At 42.5% G+C, this 22388-nt stretch overlaps 1 protein-coding gene across 1 annotated transcript in view; it reads right to left on the reverse strand.

Annotated features, from left to right (window-relative positions):
- CASD1 (CAS1 domain containing 1) overlaps positions 1 to 22388 on the reverse strand; it is a gene marked incomplete at its 3' end in the record, with an annotated part of 41595 nt that overhangs the window by 16052 nt on the left and 3155 nt on the right. Inside the window, exons 2-6 of the mRNA XM_082015309.1 lie at positions 13686 to 13782; positions 12856 to 12976; positions 11265 to 11309; positions 2246 to 2308; positions 814 to 858 (exon numbers count right to left, since the gene is read on the reverse strand). Of these exons, the coding sequence (XP_081871435.1) occupies positions 814 to 858; positions 2246 to 2308; positions 11265 to 11309; positions 12856 to 12976; positions 13686 to 13782 (371 nt within the window). The remainder of the gene's footprint in view (positions 1 to 813; positions 859 to 2245; positions 2309 to 11264; positions 11310 to 12855; positions 12977 to 13685; positions 13783 to 22388) is intronic.

Here is a 22388-nt window from a genome sequence, read left to right on the forward strand (position 1 = left end):
ATTTATAATAGCTAATTCCTTTCCAAAATATTTGTAAGTAAAGGACATTAAATGTGGAATTACTGAGGTGAGTAATTGTTCGACTCTTGACTCCCAATACTAGCTAACTACTGGAACAGACTACTTGGGGGGGGGCTGTTGAATTCCATCCCTGGAACCTTTAAAGAATCGGTTGACTCTTGTCAAGCACAACACAGGTGTAACTAATCCTGCCTTGTGGCAAACTGATGGGTTCTTCAGGTCCTTGTCAGCCCTGTTTTCTGCGATGCTGCAGTTCACAGCAGTGGTGGAAACTTCCAGTGGAACAAGATTCAGGAAGTGCAATCCCTTTGGTTGTTGAATTATTCTTGTGAAATTCAGGTTTTTGCCTGAATCTAGTCTAAAAAAGTCTAAAAGAAATATGTGCGCTCAAAAAGTGTTCCAGATTGGGCCATGCTCAAAAGCAGTACGTTGTGACTCAAAAGAGTTTATTAAAAATGCATCTCAGTTAGTATGCAAGTACTTTTATTTAACTTTTAAAATTAATAATTTGCTTTTAACAATGAAGCTACTTTATTTATCAGCTAGGTTCAAGCTAATCAATGCTTATCAACCAGTATTGCTGTCAAAAAGCAAGTACTGTACATCGCACAGTTATAATAAAATATATCTGATATTTTAGAACTACTTGCTATAACAGAAAATTCATTGAGAGTCTATTTTTTATTAGAAATTGGGTGTAATAACTTCATCATGTAACCAACTTCAGAGTATAAAAGTTATCCTACCAGAACTTCCTTCTTTACTGAAATACCCTATATATGAATAACTTACCGTGGCAGCTCCTGCTACAATTATATGAGGTTGTGCCACAGAACCCTAAGACACAAAGTAAAAAGAAATTAATTTTAAAATATTCACAAACTATAATTATTATTATATTGAACAGGTTAATTAAGACTTGTATCTTAATTAATTGTGATTCAACTTGTCCATCAGTTAAAGGTTACAAAAGAATAGATTGCAGATATACTACAGAGAATAACAATTTGTGATATATCAGAATCCTCATGTCACAGAATCTTCAAAAGTGCAAAGCATCAATAAGCACTTACAATCATCATCAATTTAGCAGCAAAAGTTCTCTTTAAAAGCTATCTAAACACCTCCTCCTAAGATCAAGTAAACTGTAGTTCACACTATTGAAGTACCTTTTCTCTCCGTGTGTCTCAGCATTCTCAAACCTCTGTTTGAGCTGTTCTACTGACCAAAGTGACCATAAACCCATTGCAAAAACAGAACAAGGACAAGGGACAGTTGTTGCCCTTTTTGCCCTGGTTTGAAAGTTATGTCTAGGACAAGGAACAGAATGTGTACTCAAACAGACGGGTACAAGGAAACAAAAAGTGCCAGTATGAGTTTTGCATTGGCACAGCAAGGGCTTAGCAGCTTTCAATTTGTTGTAATCACAGAAAAATGAATGATAACTTCAACTCTCTTGACGGAAGGTGTTGTGCAAGAATGACAAACAGGGTAGCAAAAGAATCACTGGGGGCCATTGCTAAATAACTCCAGGCTTTTTAAAGGCCAGCAAAGGAAAATTTAGTTGCCAACCCGTAAACATATTACTCGTTATCAGAATTACATACATAATTTTATGCTGAATAACATGTCAACCTATATCATAACTGAAACATGTAAAATAATTAGTATGTAATTAGAGGGAAATATTGGGGCAGGAGGGGAATCAAGGCATTCTTGACTTTCCAAATTGCCTTTGTCCTTCAGTTCGGAACACTCAAATTAACATAAACATAAATTCATAGAATCATCGAATATGTCAAGTTGGAAGGGATCCATAAGGATCAAAAATGTTTGATCACATTTTTGTCTGCGGAGCCATTGCAGACACAGAGAAGAGAAATGTCAAATCAGAGTAAAATCCTTTCAGCTCTTAATAGGCTGAGTCAGGCTGCTCCTAGGAAATATGGCTTTTCTGGTTTGGTTGGGTTTTTTTTTTTGGCCCAAGTGAAGCCATCCTTGTGAGACCAGGAGATGCTCAGAAACATATACACCAGTAAAAATCCCCCTTCCACTATTTTGATGTCATATTTCAGATCTCTGGTATGTAACTCAATATATGTGATATGCTGCAGTTGCTGGACTCCTAGTAATTATAGCTGTGTGCATGAAAAAAACAGAAAGTTAATAGTCCTCAGTCACTTGCTATGTTTTCCTAAAATAAACAGTGTTTTTTAAGACAAACCTCGGTCCAAGATTTTATACGTTGCCTCATAGAGCCATTAACTTCTGGATACCACAGGAAATCCTGTAAAATAAATGCAGATTTACTCTGTGAGCTTAAAGGTGAGCAGCAGACTAATAAGAAAAAAAATTTTAAAAGCCAAACTAATTGCCATCAATTCAACTGTGAAGGAAGAACACTTGGCCCAAACTGTGATTTCCTTTATAGTTAGCATGAAAAGCCTAACATCTCAGTCTAGCATGGAACAGAAAGAAAAAAAAAGGATAAAAAAACAACCAGAAAACCCCTTTGCCCCCATGAAAAAAAGAAGAAATTTTTATTTGTAGTTCAGGAGTTGGGATTTCACCGACTGTCCTGGTTTCAGCCAGGATAGAGCTGGTTTTCCTCACAGAAGCCAGTGTGAGACTGTGTTTTGGATTTGGGATGAGAAACTGTTGATAATGTGCTGATGTTTTGGGTTGTTGCTGAGCCGTCAAGGACAGTCCAGCTTCTTGTGCTGGCCTGCCAGCGAGCAGGCTGGGGGTGCACGGGGAACTGGGAGGGGACACAGCCGGCACAGCTGACCCAGACTGGCCAAAGAGATATTCCCTACCATACGACGTCATGCCCAGTACATAAACTGGAGTTGGCCGGGGGGGCGGAAATCGCTGCTCGGGGACGGGCTGTCGATCACGGGGTGGTGAGCAATTTCTGTATTGGGCCTCACTTGTTCTTATACATTACTTTGTTGGTATTATCATTATTGTTCCCTTCTTTCTTTCTGTCCTATTAAACCGTGTTTATCTCAACCCACGAGGTTTTTCCTAATTCTCTCCCCCGTCCCGCTGTGGGAGGGAGAGTGAGCGAGCGGCTGCGTGGTGCTTAGTTGCCGGCTGGGGCTAAACCACGACAGTCCTTTTTGGCGCCCAACGTGGGGCCCGAGGCTTGAGATAATAACGGTTGCAGGTCACAATATCAGTTTGATTTGCATCATGCTCTCGTCTTTGCTGTACATGTTAAGGATCGGTGTTGGTTTCTGCGGGCTGCTGTACTCTGCAATGATTAGTAATGTCTCGCCTGTGAATTTTGTTTTTAGAGCACTGACCTTGAGCTTAATGTGGTATCATCTGAGCTCTGTACTAAAGCCGTTACTGTATTTTGGCTACAGTCTTGTGGAGACGATTAGCAATTATACTTCTGCCTCTGAAAGGTTTTTTATGGAGGAAATGCAGAATGGTACCTTTGATACCCTCTATCATAACATTTCCTCCTTCATCACAATAATTTTTCAGTATTTTGAACACCCTTGGCTGGTTAAAATACCTCTATTGCTACTTCTGGGGAACATGGTTTCAGTTTTGTCTAAGGTTGGCAAGCAATTTAAGAATATCACCCGGAGATCTGCCCCAAGGCTGGATAGTTATGAATGGCAGGGTGTGTGGAACAGCATGGGCAAATGCCTGGGGCGGTGGGCACCTCCGGTGTTTTGGAGCTTCACTCCCGAACAAGTGCAGAATCCTGATAAACTAGCAGAATATCTGGAAGAAGTATGCTGTCAGCCTGGCAGCTCCAAGGAGACACAAATCATTGCCATGTGCTGGGGCCTGGCCCATGCCTACCGAACCCTATTTAACACTGTGCAAAGGGGAGAGAGGCTCTCTGGGTCTGATGGCAATGTGGCAGGCACTGTGACTACTCCAACGTCTGTAGCAGGCACTGTCACTACTCCAACCCCCACGGCGGGCACTGCCACTACTCCAACCCCCACGGCGGGCACTGTAGCTACTCAGACTGTTGCAGCTGAACCAGAGGACCAGCCCATCCCGGTATCAGTTGCCCCTGTACAAAAGAAGAAATCTTGGAAGCGGAAGTCAGCTCGTTTAGTAAGGGAGGAGGAAGATCCTGCTAAGAAGGAGCCAGAGGAAGAGAGTGAGGAGGCAGAGTGCTCTGAAGCAGGGCCATCACAAGCACGGAAGAGGGAAGAGAGCGAGTCATCGCTTGAAGAGGAGGAAGAGGAAGAACTTATAAAAGAGACGGTAACTACCCGATCTCTATCCCTGAGTGAATTGCGAGATATGCGAAAGGATTTCAGCCGTCGTCCAGGTGAGCACATTGTCACCTGGCTGCTCCGATGCTGGGATAATGGGGCCAGTAGCCTGGAATTAGAGGGTAGGGAAGCCAAGCAGCTGGGATCCCTTTCTAGGGAAGGGGGCATTGACAAAGCAATTGGAAAAGGTGCACAAGTCCTCAGCCTCTGGAGACGACTCCTGTCGGGTGTGAAGGAAAGGTATCCCTTCAAGGAAGATGTTCTATGTCACCCAGGCAAGTGGACCACCATGGAGAAAGGTATCCAGTACCTGAGGGAGCTAGCGGTGCTGGAAGTGATTTATGGTGACTTGGACAATGGACAATCATCCAAAGATCCAGATGAAGTCAATTGCACGCAACCTATGTGGCGGAAGTTTGTACGGAGTGCACCATCATCATATGCCAACTCATTAGCAGTAATGGCCTGGAAGGACGGAGAGAGACCAACGGTGGATGAATTGGCTGGCCAACTCCGGCAATACGAAGAAAGTCTCTCTTCCTCCCTGCGGGCCTGCGTCTCTGCTATAGAGAAACTGTCCCGAGAGTTCCGGCAATTCAAAGAGGATATGCCCTACCCTCCACCCACACGGACCAGTGTCTCAGCCATTAGGAGTAAGCGCTCTTCTGTTCAAGAGAGAAGATATAGAGGATACACACCCCGAGCCACCCTGTGGTTTCAATTGCGTGACTACGGAGAGGACATGAGGAGGTGGGATGGAAAACCTACCTCGACCCTAGAGGCACGAGTACGCGAGCTGCAAGGAAAAACAATTACAAAAGGGGGTTCAGGTTCCTCGAGGAAAATCGTCGCTCCACTTTCCAGTGGGCAGCTTCCCAGAAAGAATAGAAGAGCTGATCTCACCTCTGATCCTCTTGAAGGGACTTCTGATTCCTATTTACAAGAAGTGGGTAACGAGTACTATGAGCAGGATTAGAGGGGCCCTGCCTCCAGCCAGGCGGAGGAGAGGGACAACCGAGTTTATTGGACTGTGTGGATTAGATGGCCTGGCACGTCAGACCCACAGGAATATAAGGCTTTAGTGGACACCGGTGCACAATGTACCCTGATGCCATCAAGCCATATAGGGGCAGAACCCATCTGTATTTCTGGAGTGACAGGGGGATCCCAACAGCTGACTGTACTGGAGGCTGAAGTGAGCCTAACTGGGAATGAGTGGCAGAAGCACCCCATTGTGACTGGCCCAGAGGCTCCGTGCATCCTGGGCATAGACTACCTCAGCAGAGGGTATTTCAAGGACCCAAAAGGGTACCGGTGGGCTTTTGGTATAGCTGCCTTGGAGACGGAAGAAATTAAACAGCTGTCCACCTTGCCTGGTCTCTCAGAGGACCCTTCTGTGGTGGGGTTGCTCAGGGTCAAAGAACAACAGGTGCCGATCGCTACCACAACAGTGCACCGGCGGCAATATCGCACCAACAGAGACTCCCTGATCCCCATCCATGAGCTGATTCGTCGGCTGGAGAGCCAAGGAGTGATCAGCAAGACTCACTCACCCTTCAACAGCCCCATATGGCCAGTGCGAAAGTCTAATGGAGAGTGGAGACTGACAGTAGACTATCGTGGCCTGAATGAAGTCACGCCGCCACTGAGCGCTGCTGTGCCGGACATGCTAGAACTTCAATATGAACTGGAGTCAAAGGCAGCCAAGTGGTACGCCACCATTGATATTGCTAACGCGTTTTTCTCGATCCCTTTGGCGGCAGAGTGCAGGCCACAGTTTGCTTTCACTTGGAGAGGTGTCCAATACACCTGGAATCGACTTCCCCAGGGGTGGAAACACAGCCCTACCATTTGCCATGGGCTGATACAAACTGCACTGGAACAGGGTGAAGCTCCAGAGCATCTGCAATACATTGATGACATCATCGTATGGGGCAACACAGCAGAAGAAGTTTTCGAGAAAGGGAAGAAAATAATTCAAGTCCTTCTGAAAGCTGGTTTTGCTATAAAGCAAAGTAAAGTCAAGGGACCTGCACAAGAGATCCAGTTTTTAGGAATAAAATGGCAAGATGGACGTCGACAGATCCCAACGGATGTGATCAACAAAATAACAGCTATGTCTCCACCAACTAGCAAAAAAGAAACACAAGCGTTTCTGGGTGTTGTGGGTTTCTGGAGAATGCATATTCCAAATTACAGTCTGATTGTAAGCCCTCTTTATCAAGTGACCCGGAAGAAGAACGATTTTAAATGGGGCCCTGAGCAACGACAAGCCTTCGAACAAATCAAACAGGAGATAGTTCATGCCGTAGCCCTCGGGCCAGTACGGGCAGGACAAGATGTTAAAAATGTGCTCTACACGGCAGCCGGGGAGAATGGCCCTACCTGGAGTCTCTGGCAGAAGGCACCAGGAGAGACTCGAGGTCGACCTCTAGGGTTTTGGAGTCGAGGATATAGGGGATCTGAGTCCCGCTATACTCCAACTGAAAAGGAGATATTGGCGGCATATGAAGGAGTTCGAGCTGCCTCAGAAGTGCTTGGTACTGAAGCACAGCTCCTCCTGGCACCCCGACTGCCGGTGCTGGGCTGGATGTTCAAAGGGAGGGTCCCCTCTACGCATCATGCGACTGATGCTACGTGGAGTAAGTGGGTCGCGCTTATTACACAGCGGGCTCGAATAGGAAATCTTAATCGCCCGGGAATCTTGGAAGTGATCATGGACTGGCCAGAAGGCAAAGATTTTGGAATATCACCGGAAGAGGAGGTGGCGCGTGCTGAAGAGGCTCCACCATATAATGAACTGCCAGAGAACGAAAGGCAATATGCCCTGTTTACTGATGGGTCCTGTCGTATTGTAGGCAAACATCGAAGGTGGAAAGCTGCTGTATGGAGCCCTATACGACGAGTTGCAGAAGTGGCTGAAGGACAAGGTGAATCAAGTCAGTTTGCGGAGGTGAAAGCCATCCAGCTGGCTTTAGATATTGCTGAACGAGAAAAATGGCCAGTACTCTATCTTTATACTGACTCATGGATGGTGGCAAATGCTCTATGGGGGTGGCTGCAGCAATGGAAGCAGAGCAACTGGCAACGCAGAGGCAAGCCCATCTGGGCTGCTGAATTGTGGCAAGATATTGCTGCCCGACTAGAGAATCTCGTCATAAAAGTACGTCACGTAGATGCTCACGTACCCAAGAGTCGGGCCACCGAAGAACATCAAAACAACCATCAGGTGGATCAGGCTGCTAAGATTGAAGTGGCTCAGGTGGATCTGGACTGGCAACATAAGGGTGAATTATTTATAGCTCGGTGGGCCCATGACACCTCAGGCCATCAGGGAAGAGATGCAACATATAGATGGGCTCGGGATCGAGGGGTGGACCTGACCATGGATGCTATTGCACAGGTTATCCATGAATGTGAAACGTGTGCTGCGATCAAACAAGCCAAGCGGTTAAAGCCTCTCTGGTATGAAGGACGATGGTTGAAATATAAATATGGGGAGGCCTGGCAGATTGACTATATCACACTTCCACAAACTCGCCAAGGCAAGCGCTATGTGCTTACCATGGTGGAAGCAACCACCGGATGGCTGGAAACATACCCTGTGCCCCATGCCACCGCCCGGAACACTATCCTGGGCCTTGAAAAGCAAGTCTTATGGCGACATGGTACCCCCGAAAGAATTGAGTCAGACAATGGGACTCATTTCCGAAACAACCTCATAGACACCTGGGCCAAAGAGCACGGCATTGAGTGGGTGTATCATATCCCCTATCATGCACCAGCTTCCGGAAAAATTGAACGATACAACGGACTGTTAAAGACTACACTGAGAGCAATGGGTGATGGGACATTCAAAAATTGGGATAAACATTTAGCCAAAGCCACCTGGTTAGTCAACACTAGGGGATCTACTAATAGAGCCGGCCCTGCCCAATCAAAACTTCTACGTACTGTAGAAGGGGATAAAGTCCCTGTGGTGCATGTGAGAAACATGCTGGGGAAGACAGTCTGGGTTACTCCTGCATTAGGAAAAGGCAAACCCATTCGTGGGATTGCCTTTGCCCAGGGACCTGGGTGCACTTGGTGGGTAATGCGGAAGGATGGGGAAGTCCGATGTGTACCTCAAGGAGACTTGATTTTGGGTGAAAACAGTCAATGATTTGAATTGTATTATGTTAATTGTTCAGTATGACATTACTACTATGGCTGCTATCTACCATATCAATGGTATTATAGTAAGAATCACCCAGACTGATGAAGAATGAGCTTCACTGAAACCAAGCAACGTGCAGCAGTGATGAAACCAGAACTGGCTTCAGCAGCTTGCGCCCAACAAATCCCTCGAGATCGACATCTTCGACCTGCAGATCATGGACATGGACCGTGCCAGATGACAATCCAACATCACATACCATCTCCCCTGCCCTGAGAGACTGCTATGATGGATGAAGCCCAGAGTCATGGACTGACTGAACTCCATAGACATTTTAAGTGATGGCCCATGGACTAAGAGAGTGATATCTGTGTGTATATATTAAAGGACAGGAAGAGTAATAATGAATAATTGGAATGTACTGAAAAGTATAGGACCTGGGCATGACGTAAATGGTATGGAATAAGGGGTGGATACTGTCCTGGTTTCAGCCAGGATAGAGCTGGTTTTCCTCACAGAAGCCAGTGTGAGACTGTGTTTTGGATTTGGGATGAGAAACTGTTGATAATGTGCTGATGTTTTGGGTTGTTGCTGAGCCGTCAAGGACAGTCCAGCTTCTTGTGCTGGCCTGCCAGCGAGCAGGCTGGGGGTGCACGGGGAACTGGGAGGGGACACAGCCGGCACAGCTGACCCAGACTGGCCAAAGAGATATTCCCTACCATACGACGTCATGCCCAGTACATAAACTGGAGTTGGCCGGGGGGGCGGAAATCGCTGCTCGGGGACGGGCTGTCGATCACGGGGTGGTGAGCAATTTCTGTATTGGGCCTCACTTGTTCTTATACATTCCTTTGTTGGTATTATCATTATTGTTCCCTTCTTTCTTTCTGTCCTATTAAACCGTGTTTATCTCAACCCACGAGGTTTTTCCTAATTCTCTCCCCCGTCCCGCTGTGGGAGGGAGAGTGAGCGAGCGGCTGCGTGGTGCTTAGTTGCCGGCTGGGGCTAAACCCCGACACCGACAAAGTAATTTTTTAGCTTCTGCCAAATGGGATGTTCTTGAGCTTCCAATGCAATCAGGTTTAAAACCAAGCTCACATCTGTAACTCATTTATTACAACTTGCTTTTTGCTCAATTTCACAAAGTTTTTACCAACAGTTGTTTTTTTCTTTCAGAACTTTACATAATGTGATTGATAGCTTGAAATCACAATTTTTGAACAAAAATAAATCCTAGCATTTTGTAATACCACTTCATAGATTATTAGCTGCTTAAATCTAATAGTGCTATGGACATTTAATGCATTACTTACTGAACATTTTTTTAGATGTCAGGAGTAGTGTCCAACCTTTATGAAGAAGCACTATACTTTGGCTAGTGCTATTATGTCTCCCAGGTAAAGCTCAGATTACCTAGCATCTAGTCACTCTTCAAATGTAGAACTATCTAAAGGACTAAAAATACACATTAAAGTGAAAGGGCAGGGACTACATATGCAGAAAATATTGTGAGGAAACTTTATGATGCAGGAACACTACCAGCAGAGCACAAATCTCTATCTTACACCTCACAGACCTAAATATTTTGGTAGTTCACCGGAGTACTGTCAATTCACTATTTAGCAGCAATCTGTGAGTGATCAGGCAGCCATGTGCAGTGGCTGAAGGACGGAAGGGTCAGTATGATGACTTCTAGTCATCTTTCTAGGGCAAAATTAAACTCTCGACTTGTTGCCAGTGATTTTCTCTTTTGTTGGTCAAGTATTTTCCACATTTAGATTACTGGGTCACAGCCATTCTGAATTTGAAAATTCAGCTACCATGTCAATAATGTCAACTGCAATACGGCATCAAAACAAGGAAGCAGCAGACTAGGAATATATTCTTAACTACCCAGACATCTCCCAAAAGCCCAAACCTGCCATCTCAAATCTTTGTGGTTAGACACCTACCAAGGCTTAAGGAGTTTTGAAGACGTAGCTTTGTGTCAGGCTACGCCAACATAAATCACATTGCTTTGTCCCCTTTGTCCTGTCCCCTCTTTTCCAGCATTCACATAGCCATATAATGAGCCACATCAGACCTGACCAAAAACGAACACCACAAGGTTAAGTTTTTGGCTAAATTGATTCCTAAACCAGTCCATCCCACAGCTGTACCAGGGCTAGTTACAGCACAAACACAGAAACATACTGTGAAGGCAACGGAGTGGGACAGCATAGGCATAAACTGCCATGGGCTCACACCTTAAAATGTTATTCTGTACCCTAAACCTTAACCATGTACATTAAACAAGTACTGAAAACTCACTTGCAGACAACTCAGTAAATACACTGTTTCTTTGGTTTTCATAAACAGAGAATGAGTTGTCTCCAGGGAATAAACAAATACATGACTAGCAGAATCCCAGCACTGATGACAGCTGTCATGGGAAGCAAAGAAAGCTATTGAGGACACCATTCCAATTGCCAGGGCAGAGGAGAACAGTCTCTTTCATAAAACCTACCCTTGAGTACTTTGTTTGTTTTCTTTTTTTAAATATCCACATTATAATCAACATTGTGATTATTTCTCCATGCAAAAACAGTGGAAGTAATACTTGCTGAGATAGCATAGAGTGCTTGATGGCAATTATCACTCCAGGTAAGTTAGCCTCAGATACGTACTCTTACGGCAGCAGAAGAGTAAACTTCCTGGCAAAAGCTATTTTTGGGAAGGCCAAGTTGTAAGATCTGACAAAAGGAAAAATTCAGCTCTGACTGCAATTTGGATTACATTGTATAAAATAACAATATGCATTATTATGGCTTGCAATTTAGTGCTAGATAAAAACTTACCACTTTAATTGAAGCAGATTTATCTTCAAAAGGGATATTTCCATGCTGTCAAAAAACCCAAAACAATAAAACCAAAGTAAGACAAACTTTCAGCATGAAAAAAATTATTTACATTCATACGTTAATTTGCTCTCACCCAAAGGTTTATCTTCAGTAGAAAGGATTTTTCTTGTATAAACTTGTCAGTATACTCATGCAAAATGTTCATGTTACTTTCTTGACAAAACAAGCTACTTGCATAAAGGGTTATTTTTCCTGAAAGAAATCTATCCAACAAAGTCTGAATTGCTTTCTATTCACCCTATTACAAAGGTATAAATTTTTTTCCTAAATTTAGACTCCCAAAATGAGAAAAACTTAAGACCTTTCTTTCTTTCCTTACATTTCCCTTCCCCTACCTTTCCTTTTCATCCACCCATCTTCTTTGCACAAAACAACTGAAACAGTCTTAATTAAAGAATAAAAGAAAATAATCTCAAGCAGAAATAAAGGCTGGAATGCATTATTAAATTTGCTGAGTGAGACACTAAGAAATCAGAAAGGAAGCAGTCATATACTGCATACACAATCCTCCTTTAAAATATTACTAAATACAATATTAGTTTCAATCCTGGTCCAAAAGAACAAGTGTATTTCTCTTCCACAAACTGAGATCTTGACTTCACAAATACTTGACAAAAATACCTCTCGACCTAAAAATCAATTAGAGCACTCTATCATCTCACCAGGACTTTTAGACAGCAACTGAGACCTAACCAACAGACTAGGAAAACCAGAGTTATTCAATCAATCAAACATCTTTTTTTGACAAGTGAAAATGACTGCATGCCACCTGCTGAAAAAGCTGACAGCTTGCACCTCTAAATGACGGAAGTAATAAATAACTGACAAATCTGATCTACATTTGAAAGTGAAACGTCTTTTCCCTCACATATGTACATACATCCATAAAGGGATACACCTAAGCAGCATGATATAGCAAAAGAAATTAATATTCTATTCAACAAATAACACAGATAAATCCTTTCTTACTTCTCCATCCAGCAAGCTGCAGCTTACATTCTTCACCTTATAAAATTCAAACAGCTCTTCAGCAGCAATCAAAAGGAAGGTAAGACCAGAAGCTATTTTTAGTTTCAGCCTCAAGTTAGACCTGGAAATCTGTCATTGCCCCAAGGATTTTTATGAACAGATTAGATCAGCAATTTAACTGACATTTAAAATGACAAACTACAAGCCATGAATTACTACTACTTAAAAACACACAAAGGAGCAATCATTTTCTCATCAAGAAGCCAAATATGAAGCATAAGTTGCTATGGGACGAGTCAGCTTCATTAATTTATTCCCAGACTGCCGCAAGCTTTCTCTCGAGCTTCGTAGTTCACTTCTCAGATTCCAAATCATCTCATTAGTACCCAAACAATTATCTTGGTCTAATCTCATTCTTCTCCAAAAGACTTTTCTGTGGTTCCTCCTGATGGCTAGGTCAGCAAATGGTATAATTTCTTGCTTTTTTTAAGTTCAGAGAGAGTTATGAGGTAAATTAGGAATAAAGAAACAAAAACATCATCAAAATAAACTATCTCACCTTGTTTCCTTCTTCTTTGACTTGAGGATTTATGAGTTTTACAAATGAATAGAACAGCTGTCGAATTCTAGAATCTCCTATAAACACAATATGTTTGTCTACGAGGCAATTTTTTGCTTCACTGTAAAACAAAACAGCAGCATTCATATTACAGGACATTTATATCTGAGGAAAAAGTCTTTAGAAAGTCTACAGAGCAATATAGATAATTCTGAGTATTATATCCAGCTCTAAGAAATGGTAAATCTTTTTTCAAACATGCTGAATTAATAAAAAGCATAGTATAATTTGCATAGAAATGAAAATGAACTCTCCTGCTAATGTGATGAGGCAAATAAGCAAGCAGGCTTTCCTATTCTAAGGCGCTAAAAACACAGTAGTTTCAAAAATGTTATATACAGCGTAATTCTAAAAAACAAAGTTTTCTTACTCCTAGGTGAAAAAAAGTGATTCGTAATTTTATTTGCGATTTTTTTACTTCCGATTCTACATGTAAGGTCAGCATTTTCCCTTTCAACAATCTGGGAGTGACATATGAAGCTACACAGTCTCTTGCACTATCTTTTGGCTCTCCATAACACATAACAATACTACTACCTCCAACACTTATTTGTATTTTTACATATAAATACAACTACGGTAAACACTGTAGACACACAGATAATATACAAGGAAAAGACCTCCTTCTGATAAATATTACACATTTTTGAAAGCCTAGATAATCACCTATAAAGTGAAAAACACGATGACACTGCAATTACGACAGCTGCAGTCAAACAACAATTACTCTTCTTTACAGGCAGATGAACAGAAGACATGAGTTTCCTTACCTATTTTTATACTTATGCATCATACAACTGTGGGGCTGCCATACTTTTTCTCCAAGAAATCTTCCACTGGACAGAAGATACTCACATGTGTCACCACCTTTAAAATGTTATATTAAGATTAGAACTCAGACATATGAAAGTTAAAACATAGCCCCATTGCTGTTAAAAAAAATAATATGACAATATTTAAAACAGAAGAATTGATGCAATCAACAGCGGTAAAAAAATTTCACTTATTGTAAAAACATCTTGTACAATTTTCTGCAAATTGCCTTCTCATTTTACCACATTTCTCTGTAAATCACTCCTCTATCCACAAAATGTCAGCGATCCCATTTCTGCTGTCAGAAATATGTTGTGACCTAGAATGGCATTTCCACCAAAAGATGCCAATCCACTGTGCTGTCTACTATGCAGAATACACTAATATGAAATCAAAGAATTACACAGCAGTTCAATATAATAATCTTCTACACAGAATCACCATACACAGCATCTTGTATAGAACATGAATCTCAACGTGAGATTTGCAAGAAAGTCTGTTACATCTCCTTGCTTAAGATAATTGTGGTCACTTTAGAACAGGTGAAACTACATGCTGTGTTAATAAGCAAAACAAGAAACATTTACACAAGAATTTGCTGATCATTCTGAACTGCAGCTACCTTTTTCCAGTTAAGAAGTTTTACACTAATTAAGTATTTTACAGGTGGTGATGTTTCAGGTCACTTTAAGTTCATATAAATAAAATACCTCAGTTATGAAACCAGTGAGGTTTATCTTCCAGCAAACTCCATGTCAGATTCTGCTGCCTTATATCTGAACACAACTGAACACCATTCACTGCAAGAGGAGTTGCCCTCCAACATTTTTGTCATACTTGGCATTTCAAAGCACTGACAAACAGCAAAATGGTGGTGAATGAAACAGCAAGTACCTGTACTAGCTTGTGCACAATGTACCACAGCCCATACTTAACTCTTTCTGTGAAATCTTGACTTCATTAAACCCAAAGAGAACTGCTCTTTTACTCTGCCGAAACTTCCGCTAATCCTAAAGAACAGGGCATTTTCTATCTACCTCTTCTTTTCAGGGCTGCTGGAAGCCAGACATTATAATGAGACAGACTTTCTGCTTCAATTATTATGGGAAAATCTGAAGCTTTATCTAGAACTGCAAATTAGACACGGTGAATAGAAAGAGGGGCAAGTAGTGTGAGGTTTGAGGTCTGTAAGTATGGGAATTTACAAGGCACTGCTGATACCTACTGAGATCCAAGCTCACAGTCCTCAAACATCAGTAGTATAGTAAAGCTTTTAGGAAGAAGTTACACATCCATGGTATCACTTCCCTTGCACTTAAGCAAAGGCTTCCATATGACCACAGACCAATCACTAAAAAAAATGGGGGGAAAAAAAGGGTATATTGGATAAAGAAAGGCATTCTGATAAGAAAATATATCGTAAGTTATGGTCCTAAGAAAGTAATTCTCATATACACTGAATCAACTTTGTTGTTGTTCTTGGGTTTTTTTTGAGTTGGACATAGGATAATTGGGAAAATTACTTATTTCCATAATTTCCCAATAGTGGGAAGAATGACAATATTATCTATACTGAATTATTTTTTCTATAAGCTTTTTAAACCTATGGGTAATAAACTTCAGAAAATGTTAATAATTACATGGGTGATGGAAACACACCCATATTTCCAACAAGTATGGAACTAGGATCTTTATAATCCTGCATGATCACAGATCTTCCCAGAGAACTCTTACATTAGGGAGGTCCGAGAAGACTGGAGGCTTGTCAATGTGACACCCAATGTGTCACCCACTTGCCAATGTGACTGGATCCTGGGAACTACAGGCCTGTCAGCTTGACCTGGTACCAGGGAAGATCATGGAGCGGTTCATCTTGAGGGTGCTCACAGGGCATGTGCAGGACAACCAAGGGATCAGGCCCAGCCAGCATGGGCTCATGAAAGGCAGGTCCTGCTTGACCAACCTCATCTCCTTCTATGACCAGGTGACCTGCCTAGTGGATGAGGGAAAGACTGTGGACGTTGTCTACCTGGACTTCAGTAAAGCCTTTGACAGCATCTCCCACAGCATTCTCCTGGAGAAACTGGCAGCTCATGGCTTAGATAGGTTTACTCTTTGCTGGGTAAAGAACTGGCTGGACAGCCGAGCCCAGAGAGTTGTGGTGAATGGAGTTAAATCCGGCTGGCAGCCGGTCACAAGCGGTGTTCCTCAGGGCTCGGTTCTGAGGGTGGTCTTGTTCAGTAACTTTATTGATGGTCTGGATGAGGGGATCGAGTGCTCCCTCAGTAAGTTTGCAGATGACACCAAGTTGGGTGGGAGTGTTGATCTGCTGGAGGGTAGGAGGGATCTGGACAGGCTGGATCGATGGGCAGAGGTCAACTGTATGAGGTTTAATAAGACCAAGTGCCAGGTCCTGCACTTCGGTCACAACCACCCCATGCAACGCTACAGGCTTGGGAAGGAGTGGCTGGAGAGCTGCCCGGCAGAAAAGGACCTGGAGGTGCTGGTTGACAGCCGGCTGAACATGAGCCGGCAGTGTGCCCAGGTGGCCAAGAAGGCCAACGGGTTCTTGCCTGTATCAGAAATAGTGTGGCCAGCAGGAGTAGGGAAGTGATCGTGCCCCTGTACTCGGCCCTGGTGAGGCCACAGCTTGAATCCTGTGTTCAGTTTTGGGCCCCTCACTACAAGAAGGACATTGAGGTGCTCGAGCGTATCCAAAGAAGGGCAATGAAGCTGGTGAGGGGTCTGGAGCACAAGTCTTATGAGGAGCGGCTGAGGGAACTGGGGTTGTTTAGTCTGGAGAAAAGGAGGCTGAAGGGAGACCTTACTGCTCTCTACAACTACCTGAAAGGGGGTTGTGGCGATGTGGGTGTTGGTCTCTTCTCCCAACTAACTAGTGATAGGACGAGAGGAAATGGCCTCCAGTTGCACCAGGGGAGGTTTAGATTGGATATTAGGAAAAATTTCTTCACCGACAGGGTGGTCAAGCATTGGAACAGGCTGCCCAGGGAGGTGGTGGAGTCACCATCTCTGGAAGTGTTCAAAAAACGTGTGGATGTGGCGCTTCAGGGCATGGTTTAGGGGACTTGGTGGCGCTGGATTAATGGTTGGACTTGATGATCTTGAAGGTCCTTTCCAACCTTAGTGATTCTATGATTCTGTGATTAACACTGGCAATGACACTGCTACTCTAGTTTGTGAGCTGATACACAGCTGCCTGCTTGTTCACAATCCACCCTGGAAAAAAAAAGGTGGGGTTCCTGTCTATGAAGCTGAGAAAATGTTACAAAAAACATAAAACAAAATGCATGTTTAAGGTATAGCTGATACCCCAAACCCTTAGCTCTCTCTTACTTCAAAACTTTAGCTCTCTCCTAGTTAGGATGCATGAAGAACATCTCAGACACAGAAGCACAGACAGGACAGCTCATGTATGCTGCTCCTTGACAAATATAAAATTAGCTCTGAGGAACAAAGAAGTGGCAGCTGAAAACAACTTCTATCTTTACCTTCCTCCATGAAACTCCTCCTACCTCTTTTCATGAAAATCAGAAAAAGGCAATGTAGAACAGACCGTATTACAGATTTTACTCCTTGGCTCATTTATCCAACAAACCCAGCAGTGGTAACACAATCAAATAGTATTATTTACCATGATCATGATCATGATCATTTTTAAAAAGGGAAAAAGGAAGACCTGGGGAACTACAGGCCAGTCAGTCTCACATCTGTGCCTGGCAAGATCATGGAGCAGATCCTCCTGGAAACTATGCTAAGGTATAAGGAAAATAAGGAGGTGACTGGTGACAGCCAACATGGCTTCACTAAGGGCAAACCGTGCCTGATATATTTGGTGGCCTTCTACAACACACTTACAGTGTCGCTGGGTAAGAGGAGAGCAACTAGTGTCATCTATCTGGACTTGTGCAAAGCATATGACACTGTCCCACACGACATCCTTGTCTCTAAATAGGAGAGACATGGATTTGATGGATGGACCACTTGGTAGATAAGGAATTGGCTGGATGGCCACACTCAAAAAGTTGCAGTCAATGGCTTGATGTCCAAGTGGAGAGAAGTGATGAGTGGTGTTCGTCAGGGGTCAGTATTGGGACTGGCGCTGTTTAACATCTTTGTTGGCAACATGGACAGTGGGATTGAGTGCACCCTCAGCAAGTTTGCCAGTGGCACCAAGATGGGTGAGTGTGACGATGACACCCAGCTGTGTGGCGCGACTGACATGCTGGAAGGAAGGGATGCCATCCAGAGGGACCTTGACAGGTTTGAGAGGTGGGTCCATGCAAACCTCATGAAGTTCAACAATGACAAGTGCAGGATCCTGCACCTGGGTCGAGGCAATCCCAAGCACAAATAGAGGCTGGGCGGAGAATGGATTGGGAGCAGCCCTGCCACGAAGGACTTGGGGGTGTTGGTTGATAAGAAGCTCAATACAACCCGGCAATGTGCACTTGCAGCCCAGAAAGCCAACCATATCCTGGGCTGCACCCGAAGAAGCATGACCAGCAGGTTGCAGGAGGTGATTCTCCCCCTCTACTCCACTCTGGTGAGACCCCACCTGGAGTACTCCGTTCAGCTCTGGGGCCCCCAGAAGGAAATGGACCTATTGGAGTGGGTCCAGAAGAGGGCCACCAAAATGATCCAGAGGGGCTGGAGCACCTCTCCTATGAAGAAAAGCTGAGAGAGTTGGGATTGTTCAGCCCTGAAGAAGAGAAGGCTCCAGGGAGACCTTATGGCAGCCTTCCAGTACCTGAACAGGGCCTATAAGAAAGCCGGAGAGGGACTTCTTACAAGGGCTTGTAGTGATAGGACAAGGGGTAACGGTTTTAAACTGGAAGAGGGTAAATTTATATTAGACAGAAGGAAGAAATTCTTCACTGTGAGTGTGGTGAGGCACTGGAACAGATTGCCCATGGAAGTTCTGGATGCTCCACCCCTGGAAGTGTTCAAGGCCAGGTCGGATGGGGCTTTGAGCAACCTGGTCTAGTGGAAGGTATCCCTGCCCATGGCAGGGGGGTTGGAACTAGATGATTCTTAAGATACTTTCCAACCTAAACCATTCTACGATTCTATGATCTAAGGCTCCTCAATCCCCCACTTCAAAATGCAACTCTAACAACCAGACTTACTTTCTCTCCTGGAACTTCAATGACTTACCACTGCTATTTCATCATGACTCCTAAAAAATCTAGAATAACATGAAGAATTATAACAGTCTTGAAAAAGGTCTGGATAAACATCTCAGAGTCATAGGTCTGGGTTTCGGTTGGTTGTCTGTGAGAAACCCACACATGACATACTCCTAGCATTATTGGCTTTATTATAACTACCATTCTCTACTCCCTATCTCAGTCTTGGGAGATCTTGGTCAGGCAGACTTTGACGTATAGAAGAAAAATGCATTTAAAATTTAAATAAAACATATAATATGGTGATAAGCTCCTATTTTTATCATCAATAAGAGTCTATTAATCACCCCAGGGTAGTTAAGGAATTCTCTAAAATTGACCAGTAACCTCTCAAGCAAATCCTTGAGATACCACAAATCAAATAGACACTCCCTTCCTAATCGCAATGCACATGCACTACGCATGTCAAACTGATTAATTACTGCACAGCAGCAACAGGATGTGGCAAACGGCCAAATGCAGATGGCTACATGCTTCTGAACATTTAAAGGAGCCCTCATGAAAGTATGCTGAGATCACAGATGTAAGCTGAACTTAAGAGGTTTCCAGAAAGGTTGCCTCTGTGACTCTCCTACCTTTCAACCAGTACAGGTCACTCCAGGTCAGCAACATCATCTTTTTTCCCAGTCACTGCCTGTTTCATTATTGAGTACAATTTCTGAACAGATTAAAGATAAGATCTTCAGAAGCAGTTTATCAATGCCTTTCTGCTCCTCTTCCAACTGCAGTTACGTACAAGGCAGCTGCTGATCCTGCTGCCAAAGCTTCTGCAAAAGTAGCTCAGAACACAGCAGATGACATGAAAAGCTGAATCTTTACCTGTTTTTTAAATATGTTGGCATAGCTGAGATTTGCTGGACAGACATCTTTCTAGTAGAAATAAAAAATTCCAAATTACAATAGTTTCAGTTTTTCTTAAAACATTTCAAATAAAATCCTGTTTCTATACTTTGCTTTCAAGCAACATTTCTAGTAAGTTGCATAAAAATGAAACTGTCAGAAATAGTAAAAAAAAAAAAAAAAAAAAATCAAACTCATGTTCCTTGTGATTAGATTACAAGAATGGGTGACTTACAGGTATTACAGCTACTGCTACAAAACCCTCCACTTTGCAGATGATGAAAATTAAGAGATTTATCAAAGTGACATAACAGTGAACTATGTAAAAAAAAATCCACCACTAATTACACTCCCACTGAAATCCACTAACCTGCTGAGGAAGATGCATAAGCAAATACGGACAGTTATTCTTGGTCAGACCAATGGTCAGTCTAGCCTGGTATTCTGCCTTCAACAGGGACCATAAGCTGATGCCCAGGGATGAGTAAGAGGGCAGGTAAACATTATATTCTTCTCTAATATTCTTCCAACTATGTTCAGTCCAGGGACATGGTTTCTACTTATTTTGTAGAACCTTCCACATATTTCTTTCCAACAAACTCATGCAATCTTCAATGTTTTAGCATCCACAGCATCCTTCCACAAGAGTTTTCCATATGCACAGCCGCTGCTTGAAGAATCACCTGCCTTTATTTTAAAAATGGTTTCTACTAGATTTACTTGGCAATTTCTAGTTCTTGCACAGGACACACTCATGTCTATCACCATTTGTAGACCACTATCAAACTCTCACAAATCAAGTTTTCAAGACTGAAGAATCTTAATTTACTAATTCTTCATAAGAGAACATGTTCCACATTCTGAGTTCATGATCCAAGCTTGATAGCTCTGCAGTCCATGGCACTCCCATCATAATTACGCACAAATGAAACAGTCCTCCATCCTACAGTATGTTTACTGAAATAACATTCCAAACATCACACACTGTATACATTTTAAACATAGAGATAATATTTTAGGGAAAGGAGTTATGCCTTCTTTCCCAACTCCAGATACCGAATATCTTACTATTTCCCTGAGCAATACTAGAAAGCTCCTGAAACTCAGTAGGAGCCTTACTGATGTCTGATGTCTGTCTTTAAATATAACAGTAGAAGTTTTGGGGGAAGATGAGGGAAGAGAATAAATCAAGACTGCAACAGCAGCCAAGAAAGTAAACTGGATGTTACCGACAAGATGGCACCTCTGGAAATGCCCAAGTCTTACTTAGGAGGTGAAATACACAGCAGTCAAAGAACCACTCTCATTTTAATATACTACACCTTCTTCTTAATAATTAATGAGATCTTAAAAGAAAAAACAAAACAAAAATAAGACCTGAGAAAAAGAAATCTAAGCGCCATTCTATACACAAAACACAGACTATTCTTTTTAAGCTCTTCCTTTGTGCTTTGCTTAAAGTATCCTTCCAACACATTACCTTTCATTTTCATCAAATGCTGCACTTAGATACACTTCGGTATAGTAACACAGAGAGTATAATTTCTCTGAGTTTTATTATGCCCATTATTCTAATTTATCATTCCTCAAAATCATGGTTTTTCTATTGAAATTGTGAAATGTCAAAGTTTTTGTTCAGTGCCACAGCAGGCTATGTTTCACACTTTCTCTAAAAGGCACACTATTTCAAAGAAATGGAAGTTCAAATGTTCTTTATTTTTCAAAATAAAAACGTAGTTTTAAACACTATCTATCTGTGCTGATCAATGCAAAATTAAAAAAAAAAAAACAAACTTATTTCCAACAAGGTTTAGGACTGTATCTTTGAAATATGATAATAACTGAAAAACATACAGCACTAATTTCACTGGATAGTATAGAAACATTTAGTCCAATTAACTCTTCACAGAAGCTGTATGCAAGTTAAAGACAGTCCTTAACTTCTCTTAATTCACTTAAGTTTTGTAAAAAACATAGGCGACCCCTAAATTTGACAGTCTCCCTGAACATGAATTTGGCCTTCCACAATCCCAGTCTAGCATTTTTTCATACAAGTAACTTTTATACAGGCAACTTTTACTGGGAAGTACAGCAGACCAACCCTATCTATAATATGTATTTGCATGACTGAGGCCAAAATTAGATGAAACCTTTACATGTAAAGACAATCAGACAAAACAAAGGAGTTCTAATTAAAGTCTCAATCATCCAAAAGCCCCCAAAGGAAGCCAAGGCAAGAACAACTGCTTTATAAAAATATGCATATTTAGTTGATGTCTTGTGATCTTTTCAATATTGCAATGGGAGAAGAAAAACAGACGGCAATCTGGGCAACATCGGTTTCTAAAATGAGCAAGATAAACCAGGCTCTAACTACCAAAAATATAAAGCATCCAATTGCCACTTACTTGAAATCTTAGAAGTACAGACATACTGCAAACATAAAATATGGGCTAGATGCCCCATTCCTGGAAACATTCCAGGTCAGGTTGGATGGGGCTCTGAGCAACTTGACCTAGTTGAAGGTACCCCTGCTCATAGCAGGGGGGTTGGACTAGCTGACCTTAAAAGTCCCTTCCAACCCAAAGATTCTATGATTCTAATATACTTTCA

Source organism: Phaethon aethereus, assembly GCF_964289735.1.
Source record: "Phaethon aethereus genome assembly, chromosome: 2".
Taxonomy (NCBI): Eukaryota; Metazoa; Chordata; class Aves; order Phaethontiformes; family Phaethontidae; genus Phaethon; species Phaethon aethereus.